The sequence below is a fragment of the Abrus precatorius genome, unplaced genomic scaffold (genome assembly GCF_003935025.1).
Source record: "Abrus precatorius isolate BTA unplaced genomic scaffold, Abrus_2018 Scaffold10, whole genome shotgun sequence".
NCBI classification, from domain to species: domain Eukaryota; kingdom Viridiplantae; phylum Streptophyta; class Magnoliopsida; order Fabales; family Fabaceae; genus Abrus; species Abrus precatorius.
Window position 1 is genome coordinate 224586 of NW_020874292.1, and position 27850 is coordinate 252435.

A 27850-nucleotide genomic window follows, 5' to 3' on the forward strand; every position below is an offset into this window, starting at 1 on the left:
ACTAAATTTATTATTACAAATAATATTATATTTTAATTGATAAAAAATTAAAATTATATGACTAAATATAAACAAATGATTAATAAATAATAATAAAACTAAGCAAAATAATTACTAAAAAATTAATTAAAAATATTAACATATTATAATTTATTATTTCACTGACCATTAAATGTAAGTAAATTAAAATGCTTAAATTGAATATATGAATTTATAAACTTACATTAATATAAAAAAATTCTGCCTTATGTCAAATACAAAACTACTATCACTTCATACTTATGGATACTTTTAATACTAAAGCTGAAAAGTATTATATTTAAAGTGACTATGACAAAAATAATTAAACTTATATTTGAAAATAGTATTAAAATTAGACCCGTACTGGTAAATAAGTCCATCTTAGTTGATTTTAGGACTCTTTTCTTGTTGCTTTCCAATGTGGTCTACGAATCTGCATTATTAAGTCGATAAATTTGTACTTAGACCTTGATTGCCTTTCTATAAGTTCAGCATAAACTGGGATATATGAATTCATACGCCATAAACATTGGATCAAAAGACCGTAAGATGTTATTAATATGAATAATTAAGTTATTCAACCACTTAATTTATAAGTAATTATTTTATAATGACACCTAATTTTGTTTCCCCACGTTCATGGACATCTTTGATTGCTTAAAATACAAGACATTGGATGCTTTAGCCTAAGAATATGCCAATATGTAAAATAAATGTATGCTCCAAATAGTTTAATTTCTTCACGATTTGGGATGGTAGAGTCAAATCACGTCGTACCCTCTTTATTATTGACTTTTTCATTGTCAAATGCAACATTACAAAATTTATAACCAATGTGCATTCTGCCAATATTCATCCTCACATCACACAACATACTCCTATCGCCTCTTATGAAACTGTACAACAAAGAAAAGAGCCACATTCACTATAACGTCAAAGGCTTCCCAGAGTTTTGAGGACAAGAATTTGAGGGCATTTGTGTATGATTATATGTAGAAATTGCACTCTTATCTGGATTCACCTCCTGCCCCACATGAAGCCAGGAATCACCTTGTTGCTTCTCTCCATGAATAGATGCATATTTCAGTAGTATGCCAAACAAAATCTTTCCCTGCTTTAATATTTATATATGAGAATATTGATGCACCAAATAAATCAAGTATATAATTGAAATCTAGCTACAAGACAACTTAGCCAACCTTTACCCTCCTGTATGATGCTAAAGTTGCCAAAGGTTCATTTGACTTTTGCACTTGTCCTGCATTTAGTGCAAGGTTGATCATCTGGCATCGATTACATCCCCCTAGTGACTGGAGGAGAGCAGAGAGGTCAGGCAATCAAATTCCCAAAATTAAGCACAAGAATCATTGTACTTCACAAGCAGTGCATATGCTGTATGGATGAACATCATGTATGTTGTTACTATTCATATCCTAATAGTTCAAAAGACCATATCAACCTAAAATTAAACCGTCTGGTTAATGGATAGATAGATAGATAGACACCCACAAACACACATACACACACACACAACACACACAGATCAAGCAATCAACTCTCCAAAATTAAGCGTAAGAATTTGTTTTTTCACATCATGTATGCTGTTATTATTCATGTCTTGATTAATGGTTTATAAGACAATATCACCCTTAAATTAAACAAGAAACAACATTGTATAGCTATATTTATAATAAGATAGAAGAAAAGATGCAGATGGCATACCAAAAGGAAAATATGGTGCACAAGAGGAGAAGGGAGCAACCTCCAAAAGGAGAAGATGGACGCGACCAACTCAGAAGGAACAGTAGAAAGAAGTAGGATGCAGAGAAGGCTGAGCTATGTGAATGAGATAAGAACATTCATTTGGATATTAGACACATAGGACTTGCAAAAGAGAGGAGAAGGAGCCAATATTTTCTAAACAAGTTTCATGATCAGTAAGTTAGATCATGAAAAGGCAAAAGATTTTGATTAGACCCAACCATGACAATAGCATCATATGAAGAGAATAATCCTTTGAACAAAAAGAGAAACTGTTTACAGCTAGCCAGCAAGAGAGGAAAGATCAAATCATAACTAATTTCACATTCTTCTAATTTATTGTACTATGAATCATTAGTAACAAAATAAGGAAACAAATTACAAGATATTAGAAAATATGGAAGCTAAGAAAATAGGAAAACTAGTGCTAAAAGATACAACAATTGTTTTATTCCATTAGATGATGTCAGCTATATTGATCACACGATACTATTCAACTTAGTCAAAAACCAAATTCTTCGAGATATTATTTATCTCTAAATCTCTTTTAATAATTTTTTTGAAAGTTTTTCTTGGTTTCCCTCTACCCTTTTTCACTGGCCTATAAGTCATGTCATTCACTCTCCTTATTGATGCCTCCAAAAGCTTTCTTTGCACGCCCAAACCACCTTAAATAATTTTCTGTCATCCTTTGCACAATAGGTGTTACTCCAAATCCAATACTTTCACATATACAATCATTTCTACTTATCTATCTTAGTATTCTCATTTATGCAATTCCTACTTTTTTTCTCGTGTTGTTCTTTTAAAGACCAACATTCGCTACCATACAGGATAACTGGTTGTATAACAATATAATAAAACTTTTCTTTTAGATTGATAAATACTTTATGATCACAAATAACTCCAGATCCTTTTACTTTATTTCAGGTTATTTCTTTTCATGTTATGGCTTGAACTAATTATTATTAAGCCCAAGTTAGGTCTATTTTAACTTATTTAGTTAATTAAGCCCTAGTCCACATCTTTTTAAGGTTTTATTGTTTTAGGATTACAAAAAGTTAATATACAAACCTACAAACTATGGCTTTTGTAGCTTTTGAATAATACTCAAATATCATCATTGTGAGTTATCCCTTATATTCTGGGAGTAAACAAAACTTATCCAAATTAATCAATCTTGTTGACATTCAATTCTTCATTTCTTAGGTTCCTTTATTTAAGACGTTTATCAGGCTAAGATTTTACTTTGAATTTATACCAAGGTTTGTAAGTACAAGAGTAACAAGACATCATCAAGTTTCAAAATCTGATTTAGATGCTCTCATCATTACTTCTGCATTCTCATGATATTCTTGAGGATCAAATCATATAGTGCTTATGTCAAATTGCACAATTATAGGAAATTTGTTTTGTCCAATCATTTAGGAGGTTATCGGAACTTACATTGAAATACTTATTTCCAATCCTAATGTATCTCCATCCATCTTCAGCATAAGGCTGGCCTCCAGATACCACAAGGTTGGGACGAAACCTGCTTGCACTGACTTGCACCATTGCTCTAGATGTGCCATTCTGGACATCTATTAGCATCAACTATAGTTAGCAAACATTCAATATTCCAGAACATTGGGGTTGAGAGACTAAAAAAAATATAACTAAATAAAGTTTGTGATATACAAGTGATCACTAAAGGTAAAATTGAAAAGTTAATTTTTTAAAAGGAATTTCACATGCCTTTTTATTTTGTTTCATACACTCAAATCCCCTTTGCATTATTATTAATATCAAACAATCAAATCAATCAGCAAGAATGCAAGCCATTATGCATCATAATTTGATTCATGAACTAGTTTTTTAAAATTTGTCAAACAGTAATCAAAATCTGCTATTTCATTCTAAAATGGAAAAATTGAAGCAAAAAAAAAAAGGAGGACTGGAATTTCAAATAAAAAAATGGGTACAAGAGCTTACTTGAGCTTAATCTTTTGTTTAGGTCAGATACACTTTCCTCAGATACAAGTAAGAATTGTCCTTCATTGGCAAAATTGAGTTTGTTCTTTGTATCTCTACATCTAGCTGCACCATTGATCTTATTCAAGACAGAATCTTGATTGGAATTGGAATACCGTAACAAAGTGCAAGGTTTACCAACGGCTTCACTAAACCATGCATCGATCTCACTGTTGTAACTATATGCCTTGTACCTAAGAAAAAAATTACAAATATGAAAGACCAAACTAAAACTGACTCAGTAAAACAATTTATGAACTTCTTAAAGCTTACAATATAAAATAATTAGCAAGTAGAACAACAAACAATTAAGCTTCAAGTGATACTCTCAGATTCAATTAGTCAACGCCAGTATATATACCAAACTATTGAAATCACCCTTGACAATACATAACATCAGAATGTATGCATAACAACAAATACAAATTAATGAGGTAAAACTAGACATTTAGGCCATACCTTGTGTGGATGCCTTCACATAAATATTTGTGATTCATTTTGAAAATTGAAAATTAGCATTTTAGTGTATTGACGTGCAACATAATAAAATGAAATTGAAGATTCTTAAGCATTTACTTTTGAGGAAATATATTTTTTATTTGTGCATATTAATTTTTTTGCCTCGATTGCATGTCTTAAATTAATATTGTAAAGTTATTTATTTCAAATTTGTATTTCATTGGGACTTAATTGAGATTTTTTATCATTTGTTCTTCCTAAAGTTGCAAAACACTGATCCACAGGCATGCTTTTTTATCATACTAATTTACCAATCTGTAGGCATGATTTGTTTATCAAACTGATTTTCCAACAAATGTAACAGCCCAAAAGATAAAAAAAATAATCAAGGAGTGCATGCCAGTCTACAAGGCTACAGCGTGAACATGATACTGTAAAATTCAAGTCCCTCCCTTTACATGCAGGCCTAGGAGGATTGGTCCATTTAACCACGGGCTTAAAACATAAGCACTGCAGGGAGGACCCTGGCCAGATTGCATCCTCAGCTCTAGATGAAAAGTTGTTGTAACTTGGGAAGAGCCTTTAGTGGCATGTTTAGGAAGGTCCACATCAGCACCTTTAGAGTAGGTTATTGAAATGTTTGCAAGAGTCTACTTTAATTAGTATAAATAGAATATTGATAAAGTGCAAAACATAACATCATATACCTCTGGCCATATAGTTCAACATCCACTATAGCACCATCATAAACATCTGACTCAAGCCTGATTTGCAATTTTTCTTTGCAACATGGAGATTCTACATATAACATTCCCAGACTGAGGTCAATTGAGGTGCTTATATAGCACATTTCAGGAACCTGAAAAATTAAGATCATACAAATCAAAACTTTATGATCAAGCATCAGTTCTGAAAAGTGAAAATTCAGTAAGTGTAAAACAATTCATAGTGAAACAAAGATTTGGCTGAACTCTAATCAATAATGAATAAAAGAGGTGAAGGTGGCAACACTATGAATGTCAGCTTAATACCTAAATCTACATGGGAGACCAAGTAAAATAGGACTCTAGATTCAAATGCTCCAGAATTACAGAAGGACACTCCATTACATTGGTCTGGTATTACTTATGAGTGTCACAATCGTCAAGCTCCAGATATTGCTGATGATGATCTTCATGATTCAGCTCCTGCTCCAACCTCTTCTCCCCCTATGGTCCCACTGGACCCTTCCGCTTAACCTACCCATAGGCCATACCACTTCACAGAGGTAAATGCTCTGCTCTTAATCCCATTCCATTTATAATTTTTTGATCACAAGTTATACCCTTCCCATTATATGCCTTTGTCTTTGCTATATCATCTATTGCCATTCCTAAGAATTTTCAGGAAGCACTATCCCATCCAGGATGGTGACAAGCAATGCTTATGACCACCCTGCAAGCCAATCATATGTGGATGCTTGTTCCACCTCCTCTTGGAAAATTTATCATTGGTTGTCAGTGGATTTACACCCTTAAAGTGGGCCTTGATGAACAGGTGGTACATTTAAATGCCAAACTTTTGATAAAAGATACACTCAAATTTATGGCTTGGATTGCAGTGATATTATCAAGCAATGCCATGCAACATTGTTCCTTGCATCCATTAGATATAAAAAATGTTTTCTTGCATGGTGTCTAAGAGGAGGAAATTTATATGGAGAAACCACCAAGATTTGTTGCTCAGAGGGAGTCAAGTCTTATATGCAAACTACAGAAAACTTTATATTGCTTAAAACAGTTACCTTGAATTGGTTTGGAAAATTTAGTGATGTTACCCAACAGTTTGGAATAACTAGTTGAGAAATAGATCATTTGAGTTCTTTAAAAACTCACCACAAGACAAATTTATTTATCTTCTTGTGTACATAAATGATGTTGTCATCACAGGTAATGACCAAGAAGGTATTAACAAATTGAAAAACACCTGTTCAAGCATTTCCAAACCAAAGATGGGAGTCAGATAAGATATTTCCTTGGGATTGAAGTGGTCCAGTCATAGTCAGGTATTGATATTTCTCAAAGAAAGTATGTTGTTGATAGTTTTGAAGAGATAGTGATACTTGATTGTAAACCTGTTGATAGTTACACCTATGAATCCAAATGTGAAGGTTTTGCCTAATCAGGGGTAGCCCTATTCTGATTCAACCAAATACAGAAGATTAGGGGAAAAAACTAAATTATCTCACTGTGACCAGGCCAGATATTTCCTTCCAATTAGTGTCGAGTGTCAATTTCTTAACTCACCATCTTTAAATCGTAGGAATGCAGATGTTCTTATCCTAAGATATATCAAAGGATCAACTGGTAAAGGGCTTGTTCACATGGATAGGGTCATATTATCATTGGATACACAAATGCAGATTGGACAAGTGATAGGAGGTTCCCTATAAGTAACTGTGTTACTATTGGAGGAAACTAAATTTCATGAAAGAGGAAGAAACAAACTGCTTGTGCAAGATCAAGTACAAAAGCAAAGTATCATGCTTTGGCTCATACTACCTGTGAAATCTTGTGCCTAAAATATACTCACTTTAAGAGTTAGTTTTATGAGATAGGTCCTATGGAGTTTGCTTGTGATAATCAATCAGCCTTTTATCTTTCCAATAATCCAATAGTGCATGAAAGAAGTTAATTGTCATTTTATTAGAGAAAAGATCCTCTCTGATATCATCAAGACTTCCTTTGTGGGTCAACTGAAAGATATGCTGACAAAATCGATATGGGGTCCTAGAAGAGCATACATATGTGGCAAACTGGATGTTCTTTCATGGAGTTGATTAACCATGTCATGATCATGGAGATTTTGGCATCCCAAACAGTATATTAAGGGATGTTCTTCGCTGGTGGATTAGTATTACCAATCAAATAGCCAATTCTACCTCTGCTACGCATATACGTGCAGACTATCTGGGACCAGCAGAAGTAGTTTGCTGCATTTAGGTAAAATCATTGTGATTTGAACCGAGTGGAAATCACCCAAAGTCATCTTGGGTTCAGAACTATGGGTCTGGGATGGATCTGGTTCTGAATGGGAGTTGTCCATGCTAGAAGAGGCATTGTATTGAGTGTCACTAGGCATGCCTGGCCCTGGACAGAGTAGGGCTGGCAGAGCAGAATTCTTTCTGGTCTGATACCAACTTGGAAAATAATATTATTGAATAATGGTAGTGGAGTACAGGAGTACAAATTACAATCTCTCTTATAGGAGGGAAATAAAAAAGAAAGGAAATCACAAAAAATGCCTAACATGATATCTGCATCATAAAGAGCAATTTCCTAAATTTTGGGTATCTACATACTAGCCTGACAAATTAGAATATATTCAGTAGTAAAATCAAATAAGAGATTACAAATTCCAAAAAATATTACTAAATATCATCATTCTATGTACATGATCAAACATTCATTCAACCTTTCATTCATCTCCAATACAATCAACAGTTTGAATTCAAAGAGGTTTCTGAAGTCTTGAATACCTAATCAACCCTTCAATTTGGTTCCTCTATTTCAATCCATGTTTTCTGTTACATGCCATAAATTAACTCCCATAAGAAAAGAGTATTATTGATATACTTGAGACAGAAAAATAATTAGGGTAAAAACTTAGTCTCATCTTGTCATTCAGCAATACTTATAGTAATAAATCTGTACAAACTAAATCCCTTGATTATAGGGATTGACTAAGTAATTACAGCAGAATCCTAATTACATTATTTACATAATCAATCAGATTTCTATATAAAAGGAAAGAAGGTAATTATGTTAATAATGGAAATACAAATATTCTCAACAGATATAAATTCACTTACAATTGATCAAAACTTTTCAAGAAAAAACATAAACTCAACCAAACTGAAACAACCAAAACAGACTAGGAAGAAAAGATCCAGTACTTGATGTATCCTCAATCCACCGATGATCTAAATTTAAGAACTCAAGTCCTATAACTGATTACCTTTTTCTGTGTGAGTACTTCACCAGTTAAGCTTTTAAGAATCCATTGGCGATCATGCTTAAGACCTTCACAAATTTTAAAGAAGAAAAGATGATCAGTTCACTGAATTGGATGAAAAATCAGAAACAAGAAATATGTAAGACAAAAGCCCTATCTAAAGAGAATAGGACAATCATTTATGACTGAAGATGTGATAAACAGAACAAAATTGGACCAAGTGATGGTCTATGTTATAAACAGTATCCAATCCAAACCCCAGCATTGAACTCACTTTGTAGAACAACATTCAGAACATATTCTCATGAAGTAAATAATATTCATAGTTTAGTAGTTGAGACACTAGAGAGTAAAGAAGATTTTGAAGTGTGAGAAACAAAAATTGTTGGACATAAAACCTATCATGAGCCTGCACCAAATAGCTTAAGCTCTCAAGAGAGATGTTCACAGTATCAAAACCTCTATCAACCAATGGGTAAGAGTTTTATCCTTGCCACCTTCGTTCTTCTAATTTAGCACAAGGTCAAGTGCTAGTGTATCTACTTTAGAAGGTATTAGATCAGAACTGTATTCCTATTGCATCAGACGAGTAATTCAATGTTTAAATATACTCTTCCCCATCTTAGCAGTTATAACTTCAGTAACTTGGTCACAAAAATCTGACTAGATCAGATTAGGTCTTTCTTTCTAATGCAAAGAATACTGAAATCATTGTAACACTCATCAGTTTTGAATAAATTTCAGATTCTTAGTTTCATTTTCTCTCTTCCTATCGTGGAATTATCTGATTCTTAACATGGTATGAAGAGCTTTGCATCAGTCCTAGTTATGCCACTTCAGGCCTGCTTACAGGCTCTCTTCCCTGTTTCCTTGAGCAAATCAATAACATATTTCTGCTGAGACAAAAAGATCCCTTTCAATGAATGTGCCACTTCAGGCCTTTTATAGCTCTCACACTGTATTGGCAACAACATTTTCACCATATCCTCCTAAAGCTCCCCCTGTAGGAAGGGGTTCTTTACATAAAATTGCTGCAAGTCCCAACCCAATTGGCAAGAGATAGTATTACTTTGAATTATATTCATCTTACCAACTGGAGCAAAGGTATCTGAAATCTGAATAATCGATTCCATAGGTTTAGGTGACCCCCTTGGCAACTAGGCTTGTTTTGTACCTCTCAACAACCCATCAGCCCTATATTTCACTGTATATACCCACTTACACCCAACTGTTTTTTTCCCACTGGTATAGTCACTAATTCCAAAGTTTTATTTTTCTCCAATGCCTCTATCTCCAAATCCATGGCTTGCTTCCAATTTCTATCATTCAATACCTCATGTAGGGTAGGAGGTATGGTGGTATTGTTCAAGTTTGCAAGGAAAGTTTTGTGAGTAGGTGAGAAATTTTAAAATGAGAATTAATTTGAGATAGAGGATATAGGGGTTCGTTGGTACATTTCCTGGTGCCTTTTCATATGGCAATTGGGAGGTCTAGGTCATCTTCAACAGTTTGACTCTCAATTTCAAGTTGTAAAGCTGGAAAATTAGAAATTAGTTACCTCAATTGCATTAGTTGAGTTGGACTCTTGGACCTGTATAGATTCTGGAATGGCCTTTTGCTTCCTGGGGCAAAACTAGATTTTTTCCAAATCTTGCGTCAATGCCAGGTTCTGTCTGGTTGGGGTTTCACTCTGATTCATCTTCCAAAGAGTATGTAGATAGTTGATTTGGGTCAGTTTGAGGTTCAGGTTCAAGAAGACCTGGCTTAGGTTCAACTATCAAATCAGGAAAATTGGGTAACCCAAGATGAATTTCCTTATCTTCCTTAAGTCTCTCCCCCTGAAGATAAGGATTTTTAGGATTTGAATTTAATATTTCATTGATCAATTAAGTAAAATATATACAGAGATTCTAGCACTAAATAGGGAATAAAATGTCTCCCTATTTTGGGGGGATTTTCTGAATTACAGCTAAAATACAGATCCTAATAAATACATTCTTAAAATAGCCCTGATTTTGACAAATATCAATAAAGTTTTATAATTCAGAGTATTGTTTTTCGTCCTACACCTAAACACTACAATTTCTTCAACAGTCTCCCACGGGTATGGCTGTCCTCCCTCCTCTGTCCTCACTCTTACTGTCGTATTACAGAAGTTGAATAAATTATAGATAACTCCTCCCTCTGTGTGTGTCTGTGTGTCTGTGTATAATCAGAAAATAAATGATTACCGTTGATGCTAAGAGGCCAACTTCGTGCACTAAAACCTCCACAAGATTTTATTGGATATATTGTAATTGATTTGAGATAATAACCAGTTTCCATGAAACTCTCAAGGCCTGCAGGTAATTGTTAACTGAGTGAATGTCCATTTAAATGAATAAAAACAGAATTATACAATGTTTTCAGTAAGACCCAACATTGAAAGTAAAATGTGCTATGTACCTTTTAACTATATATTTTAAGTTTTTTTAATTGTATAATCCAGGATTATTTATGCCACAACAGCAGTACAAAAGTTGAGCAGTTAAACAATGATTAGAAAAATAAAATAAAATTTTGAGCATAACATATAGCTCTATGCATTGAAATTCTGTATGGAAGGTTTTTGTCCTCGGATCTCTTTTTTAATCAAGAAGGCATATTGAGGGAGCCTTCGGGAAGAGGAAACATACAAAGATTCAGCCACCAGGGCGAGTATGGAAAGGCATGCAACTTAAAAACTCTATATATACAACAACCGAAGACTTCTCTCACTAGGTGAGGTTGTCTACATAAATCAAAAGATGCCATTGTGTTTTGTCCATAACCAATTCTCCAAGGAAACCATTAAATTCTGAATTTTTTACTGGTTTTACTCAGACTCTGTCAAAAGAGACTAGAATTCCCTATCATGCAAATTTCAGAAAAAGCTAAAACTCCAGGAAACAATAGAATCATACAAAGAATAGAACTGAATTAAGTAGAATTTTGAAAATTAGAAAGATGAAAAGGTCTACGAAAAGCACAAGAAAGAGGAACATTTCCCATCCAAGGGTCCTTCCAAATTTTAATACAGGAACCATCACCAAACCAAGGGATAACTCTTTAGATTAAGGGATAAATCATTATCACACATAACACCTTAAGCATTGCCTTTTGTCATCCACCCAGCTTAAATCTTACAATTGACTTCTCTCTCTATGGATCCAGGATAGCTAATCTGTATGTAGTGATATGGTATGATCTTCAATTTTCACAAGCATAGTTCAGTTTAGGAAAGTCATTTAGAAAATTAGTTTGAGCCTTTGAGGCATAGGTGCTTATGATTATTATGTCTGTGTATAAATGCTATAGTCATCGCTGGAAGTGATAGTTCAGGATGGATAAACTGAAGACTGTCTAACACGCCAAATTAAAAGAGTGTAAGGTAGGAAGAAAAGAATGGAAGAAAATGTAGAGAAAGAAAGAAACTCTATTAGGAGTTTTTTATTGTATTGATAACCACATTTTTGGACTGTTACAGAGATGTATATAATGATACAAAACTGAAAGCTAACAGATTCTGTAACTAACTAATAAAAACAGAAAAACTGATACGAAGTTTAATACAACAGAGTTGTAAACTCTAATATCCTTCCGCAAGATCAAGAGGGGTTGGTAGAGAGTCTGTCAAGGACTCTGAGCTTGAACCTGCAAAAGGTGAAAGTCAAGGGAGATAGAGTCAGCTCTTTGATCAAGAGCAAGCACATGGACGACCTTAACTTGCTTGGAAATGACGTTCTCGTGAACAAAGTATAAATCAAGTTCAATATGCTTCGTTCTAGACTGGAGAATAGGGTTGTAAGCAAGACTAACAGTGCTTTGATTGTCACAAAAGAGGACAGGAGGAGCATAGGAGACTTGAGGTTCAAAGAGGAGAGACTAAATCCAAGAGACTTTTTTTACTAGAGCAAGCAACAACAAATTGCTTTTTAGTCCACTAGGAGACTAAATTTAGTCCAAAAAATATGGCAGCACCAGACGTAAAACGTCTGTCATTCGGATTTGAGGCCCAATCAACATCACAGTAAGCATGAACAAAATAGTGAGAGGCGAAAAAATTCAGCTGGAAGAACAAACCAAACTAAATAGTGCCTTTAAGGTATCGCAGAATACGTTTAACGGCTTGCCAATGTGGTTCCTTAGAAGCACTCATGAATTGACAAACTTTGTTGATAGAATTGTAATAGTAGCATATTGTAGGGCACCAACAATAGAGCAATATAGAGTAGGATCAGAAAAATCTTCAGCACCAGTTTTGGATAATTTACAGCCACCAACCATAGGTAAAGAGATAGCATTTGCCTCAGCCTTATTAGTCTTAGTCAATAAATCACAAATATATTTAGATTGAGAGAGTAGAAGAAAATTATTGGAGTGACGGCTGACTTCAATTCTCAAAAAATAGTCAAGAATCAAGATCACCTTAATCTTTGAGAGAAAACTCCAAATTTAACTTTGAAACGCGAGAGCGAATGAAGGCAAAATTGTTACCAGTAACAATGATGTCATCAACATAAATCAGCATGTAAACCACAATAGAGGTGTCTTTAAAGATTATGAGAGAGGGATCACACTTGCTGAATTGGAAACCATAGAGAAGAAAGGTGCTTTTTAGTTTGTCATACCAAGCCCATGGGGCTTGTTTGAGGCCATAAAGGGTCATGCGGAGTTTGCAGACCAGAATTTTATTTGTAAGCTCAAAACCGAAAGCCTTAAGAAACTTGTAATTTGGTAGCTTGTGAAATTATTTTTGGAAAGGAACCTCACCCTATATGGCAAACGTAATATAATACCTATATCCACATTCTGAAACATAGGGAGCTGGGCTCCAAAGATCAGTATGTACAAATGTAGAAGGGAAGGATGGCAGTTCATGGAATTTAGCAAGACAACAATGAGAACATAAAGTAAGATCCGATTTATTAATGGAAGAAACATTACACAATTTGAGAACATTTTTAAGTACTTCAGTACTAGGATGACCTAGTCTGGAATGCCAAAGAGTGTATGAATTACTATTGATAGATACAATATTTATAATGGAGGAATGTGAAACAAAACGAGAAACAACAGAATTATTAGTATAATGCAGAAAAGCAGATGTGGAAGGAGACTTCTTGAAAGACTGAAGTAGGTTAGGAAAATGATAAAGGACATCGAGCCCCAATGTGCCTTGAAGAAGCACCTCCTTATAAACTTGAGATTTGACAACATAGAAAAAAGGATGAAATTCAAAAAACACAGAATTATCTTTGCAAAATTGACTGACACTTACCAAATTATTGGTGATAGAAGAAACAAACAAATTATTAAGAGAGAGAGAAACAAATTTATTAAAAGGGAAAGAAAAGGCAGTGACACTTGAAGATTTAATGTCTAGACCTGTACTGTCACCAATGGTGATTTGATCAGGGCCTTCAAATGGAGTGACTTGATGAATGTTGCGAGAAGCATTAGTGACATGGTGAGATGCACTAGAATCAGGGTACCAGCAATTTGAAGTGGCAGAGGAAGCACTTGCAACATTGGCCTAGGGACTGGGCAAAGGAGGCCAAAATTGAGGAGAAGAGGAGGGGTAGTAATAAGATGGCATAAGAGAGGGAGGAAACGGATAATAAGGGTTAGAGTGGAGGTTCTGGTGAGATATGATCTTGCTGGCAGTTTAAATGACTTGTGGTAATGATTTTTTTGCCTACAATGGCTGTTCTGGATTGCTTTTGGCTGATTTATGGCTGTTTGGCTTCCTAATTTCTTGACTGTTACAGGGCGGTTTTCCAATGATGTGTCACATTCTAATAAAGATTTATTCCTACTTAACATGTTCCCAGTGGTTCTATATGATTTGGTACATTCACTTGTCAGTTTGGAGCCATGTGGTGTGTCTTTCTTTCAATTGTCTACTTTCTTAGGGTCCTTCGTTGGTTTTCTTCTGTGCCTGGTTTTTGGTGGTTGTCTTTGGTAAGTGCAACTATCTTTGAAGTTTACAAGATTACACAGCAGAAAATGTTGGAGAGAACCTAAATAGAACTCACGGAATCACCAAGATTGATGCTGTCTCCAACCAAGATCATTACTACCTACAAAGCCACTAATCATATTGTGACTACCTACGTTGGTGACAGCTATTTGACTTTTAAGCATTGTTTGTATTAAAAAATTTGAGCCTAACTCACTCCCAAAAGCTAGGAGTATACTGGCTCTATTCCTATATTTAGCGTGTAACATTTGCAGGACTAAACATCTGCACAGGTGAAACCCAACAGGACTGAACATCTGTGGGTATAACCCAACATTCAAACTAGACAGGCTTTGAAATCATGTTAAAAAACTTGGGCTTAACTCACTCCCTAGCTCACAAGAAGACTACCCTAACCCTTATAAAAAATATACTGGCTCTATTTCTAACCAATGTGGGACATATTAACAGTTTGAATTATGGACATGCTGATTCATCTCTCTGATGTTCCTCCAAGTGAAAAGGAAGCTGATGAATGGTGCTTAATATTTGCTTCATCTCAGCTTTGACCATTACCAAACAAAGTTTCACTCACAGTTTAATGTAGCATCACAGCAAGTACGAAGGTAGGGTACTGCTTAGCAGAAAATATGATTGGCATTTTCTTTGTATTCTTTTGATAAAATATATTCAGAGAAAATAATCAGTCAATATGATTCTCCCGAAAACACAAGAAACACTAACATGCATAAAAGAAAAATAAAAAACAGATATCATTTCAGCAAACCCCCTAAATATATTATTAGAAGAAATTGACAGAAATTTACTAGTAAGATTATCACATTAACAAATGTTAAGCAAACCTACTGTTGCTGCATTACAGCATGCATTTTATTTGCATAGCAAATCTATTTATGCCTTAATAGGCCAGAAGGACAGGAGCATAAATACAAAACAAAAAAAAAAAATACGACTCCTAGTCATTGAAAATTTGAAAGGATATATACATGTAATTTAATGTTAGAAAAGGGAGTGGACCTTTCAATTGATTCCCATAGTCAATGTGATCTAGAGGTGAGATGAAGGAACTCGCAACAAAATCAACAAATTTCTGAAAATCAAAAGATTTAAAAAATAATAGAATTAGATTTGTGGAAAAGATAACAAAAAATCTTGAGATTACACTTAATATGCAGAGCAATTCATGATAAAATAGTTTCTAATACTCTTCTGTTTTAAGGTTAAATTAATCTATATGTCCTTGAACTGCACTGTATGAGAATTTGTAACTAGGTCTCTATACTTTTAAAGTTTGTAACTAAGTCCATCAACTTTTAAATCATTTTTAATTGAATCTCTTTCTTAAGATTCCGATATATACAAGAACCTAATTGAAAATTTTCAAACAATTCAGGCATTAGGTCAATAAATTATTGTTCAGAATCTCTCATAATTATTACTTATTTATTGTACTTATTTATTAACATTATCTCATGTAAATATTAGGATTAAACTCATATATACATTTAACTTATAACACATATGAATATAATAGAATTCATAATTTCAAGTTAGTATCAGAGTCTCCAATCCTGTGGTCATTGCTTCTGCACATCAAACCCTAGCCACCTTCTTCACGACACCCAAACCCTAGCAGTTGTCTCCATTACAGCATACATCTTCACCTTCATTCTGCTTAGGCTCTCTTTGTTTCTTTCCTCTATCTCAGTCACCAAAAGCCCCTGCCACTGTCATCGTCACTGTTGCTGCTGCCAGACCACCAATCAACTCCAGCAACCACACTATCCAAAGGCCAAGACCAGCCAAACCCTAAAATTTAGTTCCTAACGGAGCCTCCACATGCCTCCACACCATACTCTATTGATTGAGATCATTTTCTGCCCAAAGTGAAAATGTTCAGATGTCGTTCCTTCAAACCCTACATGTTCTCTGTTGATATGTATATTTTTTTGTCGCCATGGCTGAACAAAGACCCTGTTACTTAGACTATTGCCTCCCTTAGGCCCAATGACCTTCCATATTGCAGAGATCATATCATCTTGATGGTTGGAACTATCTTCAATGAGCTCAAGAAGCGTAAGAAGTTGAATAATATTGAAGAAGGAGAGGCTCCAAGTAAGGATGATCCGAAGTTTGAGACTTGGATGATGAAGATTCATGTATAATGACCTAGTTGTGGCACTCTATGACTCCAAAAATTAGAGGGAAGAGCATGTTCTTTTCTAACGCTCAAGAAATTTGGTATAACCTGAGCTAGACCTATTCCAAGAGGCAAGATGTTGCTTTTTATGAATTGGAAAACGAAATTTTTAACATCAAGCATAGGTCTCTCTCTGTTGATAAAGTATATGGAATTCTAAATGGAGTTGGGATTGAACTGGACCAGAATCAAAACCTGAAGATGAATTTTAAATTTCTTTTTGGCCTAAATTCTGAGTACGGCCCTATTCAAGTTCAGGTTCTGGGGAAAGAAGACCTCCCTTCTCTGTCAGAAGTTTATCATACTGCTCAAGATGAGGAAAATTGCAGGGCTGTAATGCTGGAAGAAAAGAACATGGAGGGGTTCAGCACTAGCACCTTCAAGAAAGTCACCTAAGGTTGGATCATCTAGTAAGTTCTATGGAAAACCTAGTAAAGAATATCATTGTTGTACTTGTTGCAGGAAGACGGGTCATACCAAGGATACATGCTTCAAGTTGCATGATAAGAACAATGTCCTTAAATGCTTACGGACAAATAACGGATGAGAATATGTAAAAAAAAAAATTGTCTCAATTTCTATAAGAAAAATGAGTATTTCATGAGTTGACATGTACATAATCCTCAATAAAATGGAGTAGCAAAAAGAAAAAAATCAACATCTCTTGGAAGTTACTAGAGTTTTTCTATTTTGGATGATAGTGTCAAAATCATGTTGGGGAGAAGCAGTTTTAACAGTTACTTACTTAACCAATAGGTTACCCAGTTGCATTTTGAATGACTCTAGTCCTATATAGTGCATGTCTACCTTTCATTATTTTGTTCCTATCTAGAACAACCTTCTGATCTGTGTCTTTGGTTGTACTACCTTGGTTCATGTTCAAAATTAACATCATGGCAAGTTAGATCCTCGTGCTATTAAGTGTATTTTCATAGTATATACTCCAAATAAAAGGGCTATAATTGTTCTCATCCTTTGAGTCATCGGATCTACGTTTCCATGGATGTCACCAATAATGAAACAAAGTCATTTTACTCTCATCCTCAACTTCAAGGGGAGAGCCATCACGAAGTTGAGTTTGTTGGTTCTCACAAATCTTTGCTTTTTCTTCCTCTTAACCCCTGTCATTTGTAGGAATTTATTCTTCCTTGCTGACTCAAGCAAAGAAGAAAGTGACTTAGTGCCAACAAAAACAATTACACCTATCTTGGTTTATCAAAGGAGAAGAAAAACCGACTGATCCAACAACAACTTTAGTCAATCAAACCAAAGGTAAGTTCTAGTACCACTAATCCTGAGTCATTAGATGTTTCTTTAAACAATTGTGAGCATAACCTAGATAATTTTCCCATTGCTTTGTGAAAGGAAAAATATTCTTGCATCAGGTATCATATTTCTCAATTTATATCTACTAAACATCTATCTGTGCAGTATCAGAGTTTTATATTTGCTATTGATTCTTTAAATATCCCTAAGTCAGTATAAGAAGCCTTAAAGGATAAGAACTGAGTTCAAGCCCTAAACGAAGAGATGAGCGCATTGGAAAGGAATACCACTTGGGACAATATACAACAACCAAAGGACAAGAAAATAGAGGGTTGCAAGTGGGTCTACACAATTAAATATCGATCAAATGGTACCCTTAATCTATACAAGGCAAGATTAGTTGCAAAAGGATACACTTAGAGTTATGGAATTGACTATGAGGAGGCATTTGCACCAGTGACAAAAATGAATATTGTTAGAACTATCCTTTCATTAGTAGTATACTTTAGTTAGAGCTTGTGTCAGTTTGATGTAAAAAATGTATTCTTGCATGGAGACTTAGAAGAACTATATATGGATATTCCCTCAAGGTTCGGCACCATTGATCATGTAAACAAAGTGTGTAGACTGAAGAAAGCTCTATATAGGCTCAAGCAGTCTCCTTGTGCTTGGTTCATGAGATTTACTCAAGCTAATTTTGTTAGAACTATCCTTTCATTAGCAGTATACTTTAGTTAGAGCTTGTATCAGTTTAATGTAAAAAATGTATTCTTGGAGACTTAGAAGAACTATATATGGATATTCCCCCAAGGTTCGGTACCATTATCGTGGAAACAAAGTGTGTAGATTGAAAAAAGCTCTATATAAGTGCAAGCAGTCTCCTTGTGCTTGGTTCATGAGATTTACTCAAGCTATGTTGTACTTAGGATACATTACTAGACCCAACAATGCATATGCCATTAGCATTGTCAACCAATTCATACATGATCTACATAAAAGACATTTACATGCAGCAAACAAGATTCTCCAGTATCTGAAAGGAAGTCCTAGACGACACACTCTCTTTAAAAGGGAGGAGTCTCCTTTGAGATATATACAAATATTTACTATACAGGTTTTATTGTATATAGAAGATTTACTTCAGGATATTGTTTTTCTAGGAGGAAATCTAGTAACATGGAAGAGCAAAAAACAAAATGTTGTGGCCAAATCAAGTGCTGAAGCTGAATTCTAGATTATGGCTCAAGGAGTGTGTGAACTTCTATGGATGAACAACCTCAAATTAAAATTCACTGGTTCCACAAAAGTGTTGTGTGATAACAAGTCTGCCATCAACATAGCTCATAACTTGTCCAACATAATAGGACAAAACATTTGAAGATTGATCGGCACTTCATTAAAGAGTTACTAGATAGTGGTCTCTTAGTTGTCACTTATGTCCCTCCCAAATATCAACTATCAAATATGTTCACCTCGGGATTGATAGCTATGTGATTTCGAGATCTTTCATGCACTTTGCAAATGATAAATATATTCACTAGATTGAAAAGGGGTATTGAGAATATCTCATAATTATTATGATTTATTGTACTTATTTATTGACATTATCCTTGTAATTATTTGTCATTATCTATGTAATTATTAAAAGATATTCTAGGATATTCTCTCATATAAATATTAAAATTAGACTTCTATAGATACACATAAATTATAATGCATATAAATATAAAATTCAAAATTTCAAGTATTATTCATTTAAGTCCCCAAACTATTTGAAAACTTTTAATTAGGTCCCTCCATTTAAGGGAATCCTAACAAAAATATGGCCTGGGTCACAATTAAAGAATGATTTAAAAGTTTAGGGACACAAACTTTTGAAGTGTAGGAACTCATTTAAAAATTTTCAAATAGTTGAGGGACCTAGAAATTAATTTAACCTTGTTTTAACTAAATATGATGCCCGTGTTCTATATTAAGAAAGTATTGGTTACTCATGAATAGAAGAAAAATGAAGCAAGAACCAGAAGATTTCTTGAAATGGTTTGAAAATTTAAATAAAAATGCAAAATGGTCCCAAGATTTCAAACCTTGGCATCTTCATATGTTGACATGTAGCCAAAGGATACTCTTACAGCTCCAATAGGTTTACCATTGATTATATCATGATCATCCCAACAAACATGACCAGCCTAAATACAGAATTATCATTATCATTGTTTATGTTATACACGCATAACATAGATAAACCAACATAAGTCATTTGTTAGCACCTATGGAAATACCTCAGTATTTGAAATAAGATCCAAATGAGACAAGCCAAGGTATTTTGCACATGCACCAGGATTGCAGAAGCATCCTGTCTAAACATATAGCAAATATAAAAATATAAAATCAGCATCTAATCAACAACTTTAATGCAGAAGTATGGCAAAAGTACAAATGAATAAATATTTTACCAAGATGACCTCATCAAATTACCAATAGAAAAATTCAACATGAAAAAAGCCATAATTTATACCCTTAGCTGAATTCCTGAAAGTGATGCTAGCTTTTCAACTTCATGGTACCCATACCAAGAGCCATCTGGCCTTTTCAAGTTGAATGAAACTATTGGACCCATTTCCTCACACAATTCCTGGATGAAAATAAAAACATAATAAACCAGTTCCAAGTTCATAAAGATGGTAATAGAGTAGGAGAATAAATGGCATTGCTTGAGTAACCTATCGCTGCCTGTATATGCTTTCGCACATCGGTATGTTTGTGTGTGCAGTAAATACCCTTTTTTTTACAATAACAACAAAAAGTAAGTATGTCATTTCCTAGGCTCCTATTGTTTTCAAATGTTGTACTAACTGCTCTAACTAATTCCAACACATGTAACTAAAAGTTATGGTATACAAAATAATATTCAAGTAGCATGCAGGGTAATCTAAAAATTCTAATTTGGGCACAAAAGTGATCAATAAAACTTTAGTCGACCAAACTTCAGTAGATAAATTGGACTAAATATAAAAAACCAATCAAGGAACTAGCTCTTCCAAATGTGAAATAACTCTTTAATATATACATGGATGATAGATTTGATTCTGCTTCATAGGTAAATGAAAACAAGTCACTGTCTCCTTGTCATTTTTCATATACCCCCAAAATGTTAGAACATTTAAGCGACTTTCATAGTATTTTGCTTAAGAAAAAATAATGCTCTTTTTTAATTAAAAATGTGTTTAAAAAGTTTCCTGATAACTAGACAAATTTTTTAGCAAAAGTATATAAACCCCTAAAAGAGAAAATTTAGTGTTTTTCTCAAAATTCAGAAATAGTAGTTTTAAAAAAAACTATTATAAATAAATAGACTAGGCTTAAGCCCAAAAGCTAGCTCAACTATGGGATGATTGGAGAAGTATTATAATGATTTCTTTAACCACATTTCAAGCTACTATGGGACATCTTAACAGACCCACCATACACCCAAGACTGGAGGACATTTGGAGCAAGGTTGACAAATTCGAGATATTACTAAGGATTGGAAATCATAAATAATGCATGAATCATAAGATCCTATAAAAAATATAAACATAATTTTAACATAAAAGTATGATAATATAATTAATACATTTAATAATACTACTGGAATTCAAGGAAATTTTTTATATTTATTTTATATTATTGTATATTTAATATATTTATTTTATATTTAACAGTAATTATTAAAAGGAAAAAAAATAGCATAAACAGAGACAGAGATGCCACCCCAAAATATATGAAATGTATTTCAAATAAAATGCCTAAAAGAAGTCTAATTTAAACCAAAAAGCAGAAAGCTTCAGCGAAGTTACTGCAACCTGTGAGAGAATTCAAAAGTAGATTTGCAGTGGCAGCCAGCGGAGAGCTCTCAACCCATCAAGGATATCTGAGAGAGGGGTCAACTCAGAGAGAGATCAAGTGATTCGGTTAGGTTGAGATGAGGGGGATTTAGGGATTTCAGACAAGAGGGAGATTGAGTAATTCAGAGAGGTTGAACCATTGAACAAACTGCCAACACCAAAGGGAGAGAGGAAACAATTCAAATCCTAATACCATTACAATGCCTATATCATAGGTTTAAGAGATAGGGATATTATCTACAACCAACATTCTTACAGCCATGTGTGGTCTACGAACTAGTAATATGTCATTACTATTAATTTATTACATGCTACTAAACAAAAAGACTTAACCTTAGAGGGAGCTTTGAACCTCCAACAAAGTTTATGAATCTTAAATTTGGGCTTTGGCCCTAACTCAACTCCAAAACCTAGCTCATAAATATTGTTTTAACCTTTACAAGCTCTACTTTAGTAATAGCTGTAATCGATGTGGGATCTAACCCTCTCACGCTCAAGATGGGACATTAGGAGCATAGAAATTGTACAACTAAGTTTCTGGTTTTTTCTCTTAATTGCACTAGGAAAGCTGCAGGATCAAATAGACTGCACACCAGGTAAATTGCACTGAAAAATCCAAGGGGCCATGTTAATTGTACTGGAAAAATCCATGGGCCCAGATTTGTATTTTTATTTTTTGCAGTAAAGGGTGGCTGAATATTGAATCTACAACAGACTCAAATACCATCTTAAATTTGGACTTTGGGTTTAACTAAATTCCAAAAGGTAACTAGTAAGGTGAAAATTGTCTCATTTCTATAAGTTATACTTCGGCCATATATGTAATTGATGTGGGATCTCAACAATGAACTTAGAATGTTATTGTATTCAACAAGAGTTGGGAATTGAAAAACAAAATGCACATCCCCCCCCCCCCCTCTCCCCCAACCTAACGATAAAGAGACCAGATCAATATATCCAGGCTAGAGGAAAAAAGGGCAGAGTAAAGGAGAACCAAAAGAAACTCTCTTCCAAGGATCCCCTATCATTTAAGATTCCTTCGCTCAAGTTCATTTTGGTTTCTTATCCTCCCCTCGTTTCTGAGTACTAATGTTGTAAGACTATGGTTTTAAGAGTCCTAAATCTATCATTATGTTTCATTACGGAAAACAGTTTTCAAGAGAAAAAGAAAGAAAATAGTTCAATGAAACCAAAAATAAAAGGATCAACCAACCAACCAATGTCCATAAATCTCACAACTGTTAAGGCACCAATAACTAGTTCATATAAAACTATAAATAGGATCACAAATTGAGTACAAACTAACCATTGAATTATGATGTCCATAGAGGATGCACACACTAGATCCATTGCCATGCCTCAAGGCCAAAAGCATTTTTCTTGTATACAAGGCAAGAGATGTTGTATGTCTACAAGGCCACAAATTTTGCATGCTTTAAAACATAAAAATCCAAAGCAAATCATGTTGGAACAACTTAAAGGACCAAACATTAGAATAAATTGCATTCAATGCTAATTACTACTACAAGAAATGCAAGTAAAAAACAATCTAGACTTTCTGCCAAACATTTTAGCATTTGAGTAACTAATTTGAATAATTTACTGCCGGAATATCACAGCTTGCATTACATTGGATATGAATTCAAACATCACATATCCACTATAGCAACGCTACCACTTGCTAACTCTGATTGACATATCTATTATGTATATACTTCATGATTATAGTCAATTTTTTTTTTCTTGAGAAGATGTTGAAAAACATAAGCAACAAGTGAAATCAGTCATTCAATCAACAAGACTAAAATATACAACTATCAAAAATTTCAAATGGTAAATGATATTATGATAATTAGTTCATTTAGGAAACTGGATATTTTATATAGTTATCCAATTCTGCATACCGTGATATTGCTGATACAGTTAATGAATTCAGAATTTTGAAGCCATGGCGGAGAGATACTATGCTCAAGAATGAAACAGTTCCATCCTCAAACAGTTCCTCAATACCTTCCCTTCTTTTAATGAAATCAATATCAGCAATTGATGCAGCAACCGTTCCTATGATGGGTCTGACCAATCAAATAACTAAGTATAAACCACGAAGAGGCAAGTAAATACTAAGCCACAAACCTCCACTAAAATAAGTCTTTTTCAGTAACTTGGCAGCATCTGTAATGTAAAAGATAATCAATAACAGACAAACTTTTGCAGAGTCAAATTAATGTCCATAAGACACAGGTTTCATGCTAAAAGTGAGACAAGACATGATGCATCAACAGAATGCATAGGACAGGATAGCAAACAATGAATTAATCAAACATTATCATCAAGTGATATATAAAAACATAGACAATTTCCAGTACTTAAATGGCATTGAGATTGATGAAGAAAATAAAAGAATGAAAAATAGTTCCAGGCAAGGTGCAGAAAATTATCGAATCATGAAGACAGAACAAAACTAGAATATATCCATTGTTCATAACCAGTAGCTTACCATTTCGAACAATGAGAGCTCCAAGCCCAGTTGGATAGCCAAACAGCTAACAGAAATGCAGAAGAAAAAACATCAACTTCCAAATCAGTCCTTGATCAAAACAAAATCAAAGTATATACTCTTATACCTTGTAAAATGAGATAACAACAAAATCTGCAGGGTACTTAGACAAATCAATTGGCATTGTAGCACATCCCTTTGCAGCATCAATTAACACCATCCATTGTCCATTTCTTATAAAACCAAAAAGAACACATAAGCAGATAAGGAAATATGCAATCATTGATTCTTTAAGTAATTTCCACAGATAAATAAAGCTCTCTCTCTCTCTCCCTCCCCATACACACACACACACACTACATAAATACACGGAAAAAGAGAGTGTGATAGAGACATGTACCCTCAGTTTACAGAAAAGAATGATTCTTTATTGATAAAACCTAAGATTTCAACTCAGTTACAATGAGAAACTGAAATTGAACTTAGAAAGGAAGATACAATATGGTTTCTAATTCTGGGTTTTCAAGGGACCTAGTACACTCCAATTTCAGTCTTTTTCTTAAACCTTTTTCCTGCCTTATTCTCCCTTGTTACATTTTATTTATAGGCTTAACTGTCCCACCTAACTAACAGCCTATCAGTAATTATCCCCTATTGCAGCTTTTATTTCTCCTAATGTAAACCTGTCTTACAACCTATCAGAGTGGAGTAAAAAAAAAAAAAACAAAGTAATCCATCTAGATAGTCTTTCATAATTTTGGGGATCTCCACCATACTAGAAAGGGCATGTAAAACAACGTAAAAGGAAAAGCATGTAAAAAACAAAACTAATGGTGTTCTACTAATGGTCTTCTTAGGGCAGTGACTTTGGTAGATCTACAGTACAGAGAGATTGGCATGTTGTGTTATATGTTTTTTTTTTTTTTTCATTTGTTCTTGGTATAATTTTTCAGGATTTCTTAGAATGTTTATTTATCAAAAATAAAATTACCAAGCACTAAAATAGTAAAATTATAAAGTTCCTGTGTACAGGATTCTTCTCATTGTTGCATCAAGATATTCTACAAAACAGTAAAAACAAACCCAGAAACCATGATTACTATAACACTGAAGTGTTCAGGAATGTATCATATGGAAATATACACATGTACACACGAACCCCAAAGCCTCAATTGCTGCACTGCCTGCACCTCTTGTATTTAGGAAGCTAGCATATAAAAAAGTGTAAACTATACTTGCACAAAAGGTTAAAGTTTATTTAAATACTTTAATATCATATATTCTTTTCAAACATACAGAATATTTTGAATGAGGACATACAAGCAAGTAATAAGTGGCATGGAAAAATCAATTTGGCATAAATACAAGCTACATATCTGATCTGTAGTGTCAACTGTCAAATTGTTAAATATTAGTCAAGTCATTTTTCCATGTTATTTGAACAAAAGACATAAGGCCATATATAATGAGTCAATAAGACAGATAATGATGTATATTACTGGCAAACTGAAGAAATTCCAGATATCTTGCTTGAGTCTTCCTTGATAATCTTCACTAAGTTTAGGCCAAATCTAAACCCTGAGAAATTGCACTCTGAGGGAAAGGCAAACAAATTATACGCAGCACCTGCATTGAACAAACAGATCTAAGACAATCATCTAAAGCCCAGAAACATATCTGTGGCCTTAAGACTTACCTGTTTGCTCTCCCTCCAGCAATCCAGTTACTTCTCTCTTTTGTACCTGGTGCGGTGATATCTTTGTAGAAATTATTTCACCTGTTATTCCAGGATGTATATCTTCTTCAATATCTACTGCAATGGCTGCTGCTCCTTGATCTAGAGCATACCTAATACTAGTTAAGGAGGTATACAGAATGGTGTCATTCATCATCTAATATAGAGCAATCATAATGGAATAAATTAAAAAGACATTTATATTTATTAGAAAGTGAGAAGAACATTTTACTAAAGCAGTGTTATTGCAAAAAGAAGATTATATTAAAAAAATAAAATAAAATTTGAAGAGATAAGGCATTCTTTGAATCCAAACTCAAAAAAGTATAAAAAAATCACTAGAAAATAAATTATATAAAAACAGTGAAGTCCTCAAGTCCCGCTGAACAGAAAAATGGTTTCAAAAAAAAATGGAATTCGGTCACATCAAGGCCAAAAGAAATATCAAATATCTTAATGACATTTAGGCACCTAATGCTATTGCTAAGATTTACCCCGCTGAGCTAAACTTAAAAGGCATATTATCATCTGAACAGCAATATATTGAACAGTGACTGCATGGAATATACATTCCTTTTCCTTACAACAGCTCTGTGAGATGATCATAAACACTAGAATACCATTACGTCTTCTACCCTGCACTTTCCTGAGGTGAGCCAAAGGCAATTATTATAAAATTGAATAACTTATCATTATTTTATCAGACAGGATACTCTCTTATTCCAAGAACACTATTATGATTTTCTGTTGTATACATAAAATTACTGTTACAACTCCATGGAAAAGCCTCTCCAACCAGCTTCAGTGCCGCAGTTGCCCCAGAAGTAAATATACATTTATAGTCTCTGGGAGATGCATTGCAGTAGTCAAGGACCTGTACAACGGATAGTTCAATATCAATAATCAGTGCAAATGTAGAAATTTCTAGAACAGATATCAAAAGTACAAAAGAGGAATACCAATAGCAATTTTGTACTGAACAACTAACTGGTAATTGGACACAACTAATTGGGTGAGCCAACATGGCCCACCCAAGTCAACAACATGGCCCACCCAAGTCAACCAAAGCAATACAAGGCAAACCCCATGCAAAGTAATGACATGCAGTGACCCATTGAGCTTTAGTACTCCTTCCTATACTATCTTCCATGGGGAAGAGATTAACAAATGTTTGCATAAAAATATCAACAGCAATTTTCCCTATATAATACTCATCAACCCAGAATCAAATCTCAATTTATCATTATTTAATTACAAAGAAGACAGTTAAGATGCTTAATAATTAAATTTTACATGTACCTGCTGGCGGGCATTCTTCACAATCTCAAGAGTTGCAGAACTGGAGTCACTTTGGCTATCTAGTAATAAGATTAAGGAATTTCACATCATAAACTCAGTGTCAACTACTAATTTACATAAATTCACTTTGATTATCATCAATCTTAATAGGATACGAGGATTTCCATATACGTTAGTTGTGAAATCATTGAAAACTGATTCCATTTGCAGTTCAGAGTATAAAGTTGCCCCCGCATGATCCAAGTATACGAGATCTGTAAAATCGAGTAGCAAAAGGGGTAAAGCAGGAAAATCCAAAACGAAAAAGAAAAGAAGTACCCACTCACAATCGCACAGTTGTTGATCGGAGCGGAACTTCTTAACTTGATACACAAGAAGATGAAGCAACCATGAGTGTGACCTTGTAATCTCTTGAATTCAGTAGCTCGAATATGATCAATGGATTTGGGGCCGTTGGGATACCCATAATGTTCACCAAACTCTCTCAGAAATTCTTCTTTGGCGGCGCCCATGTTGAAGCCAATACTCACTCAAGTATAGTACACGGGAAAGAAGAACCCGTTAACGGAAACAAAGAACTCAACAACAACATACTTTTCATCATTTAGAACCCGAAAAGAGACTCACCAACAAGTAACAGTTAATGGAAACTACTGCAAACCATGACACGTGCACCTGTCTGTGTCTGGTCCCCTCGATTAACTCGAAAATTATTAGG

General features: G+C 34.2%; 1 protein-coding gene across 4 annotated transcripts; it reads right to left on the bottom strand.

The window, feature by feature from the left end:
• Positions 1-802: 802 nt before the first annotated feature.
• LOC113865931 (molybdenum cofactor sulfurase) lies at positions 803-27809 on the bottom strand. 4 transcript variants are annotated; one of them, XM_027500757.1, is made up of 22 exons: positions 27533-27809; positions 27288-27386; positions 27133-27191; positions 26547-26707; positions 25795-25946; positions 25598-25691; positions 24226-24331; positions 24099-24144; positions 23735-23773; positions 23506-23662; positions 22908-23010; positions 20233-20349; positions 19997-20074; positions 19802-19903; positions 15266-15338; positions 10479-10586; positions 8251-8315; positions 4962-5113; positions 3757-3989; positions 3229-3365; positions 1221-1331; positions 803-1135 (listed from the first exon to the last, which is right to left on the bottom strand). In XM_027500757.1, exons 1-22 carry the CDS (start codon positions 27642-27644, stop codon positions 947-949), a joined length of 2493 nt encoding a protein of 830 aa, XP_027356558.1. In that variant the 5' UTR covers positions 27645-27809; the 3' UTR covers positions 803-946. The 4 variants fall into 4 exon arrangements, with proteins under 4 accessions (XP_027356558.1, XP_027356550.1, XP_027356566.1 ...); XM_027500749.1 differs by having other exon boundaries at positions 25598-25724; XM_027500765.1 differs by lacking the exon at positions 23735-23773 and having other exon boundaries at positions 25598-25724.
• Positions 27810-27850: the final 41 nt, after the last annotated feature.

Bases quoted from the DNA above. Each gene is read 5' to 3' on its own strand.
- LOC113865931 (XM_027500749.1), bottom strand. From the start codon at position 27,644: ATGGGCGCCGCCAAAGAAGAATTTCTGAGAGAGTTTGGTGAACATTAT. The intron at 24,145-24,225 runs GTATAAGAGTAT...CATTTCTGTTAG, and splicing joins TTGTTATCTCATTTTACAAG to CTGTTTGGCTATCCAACTGG. The intron at 20,350-22,907 runs GTTAGTTTGTAC...ATTTTCATCCAG, and splicing joins ATGGACATCATAATTCAATG to GAATTGTGTGAGGAAATGGG.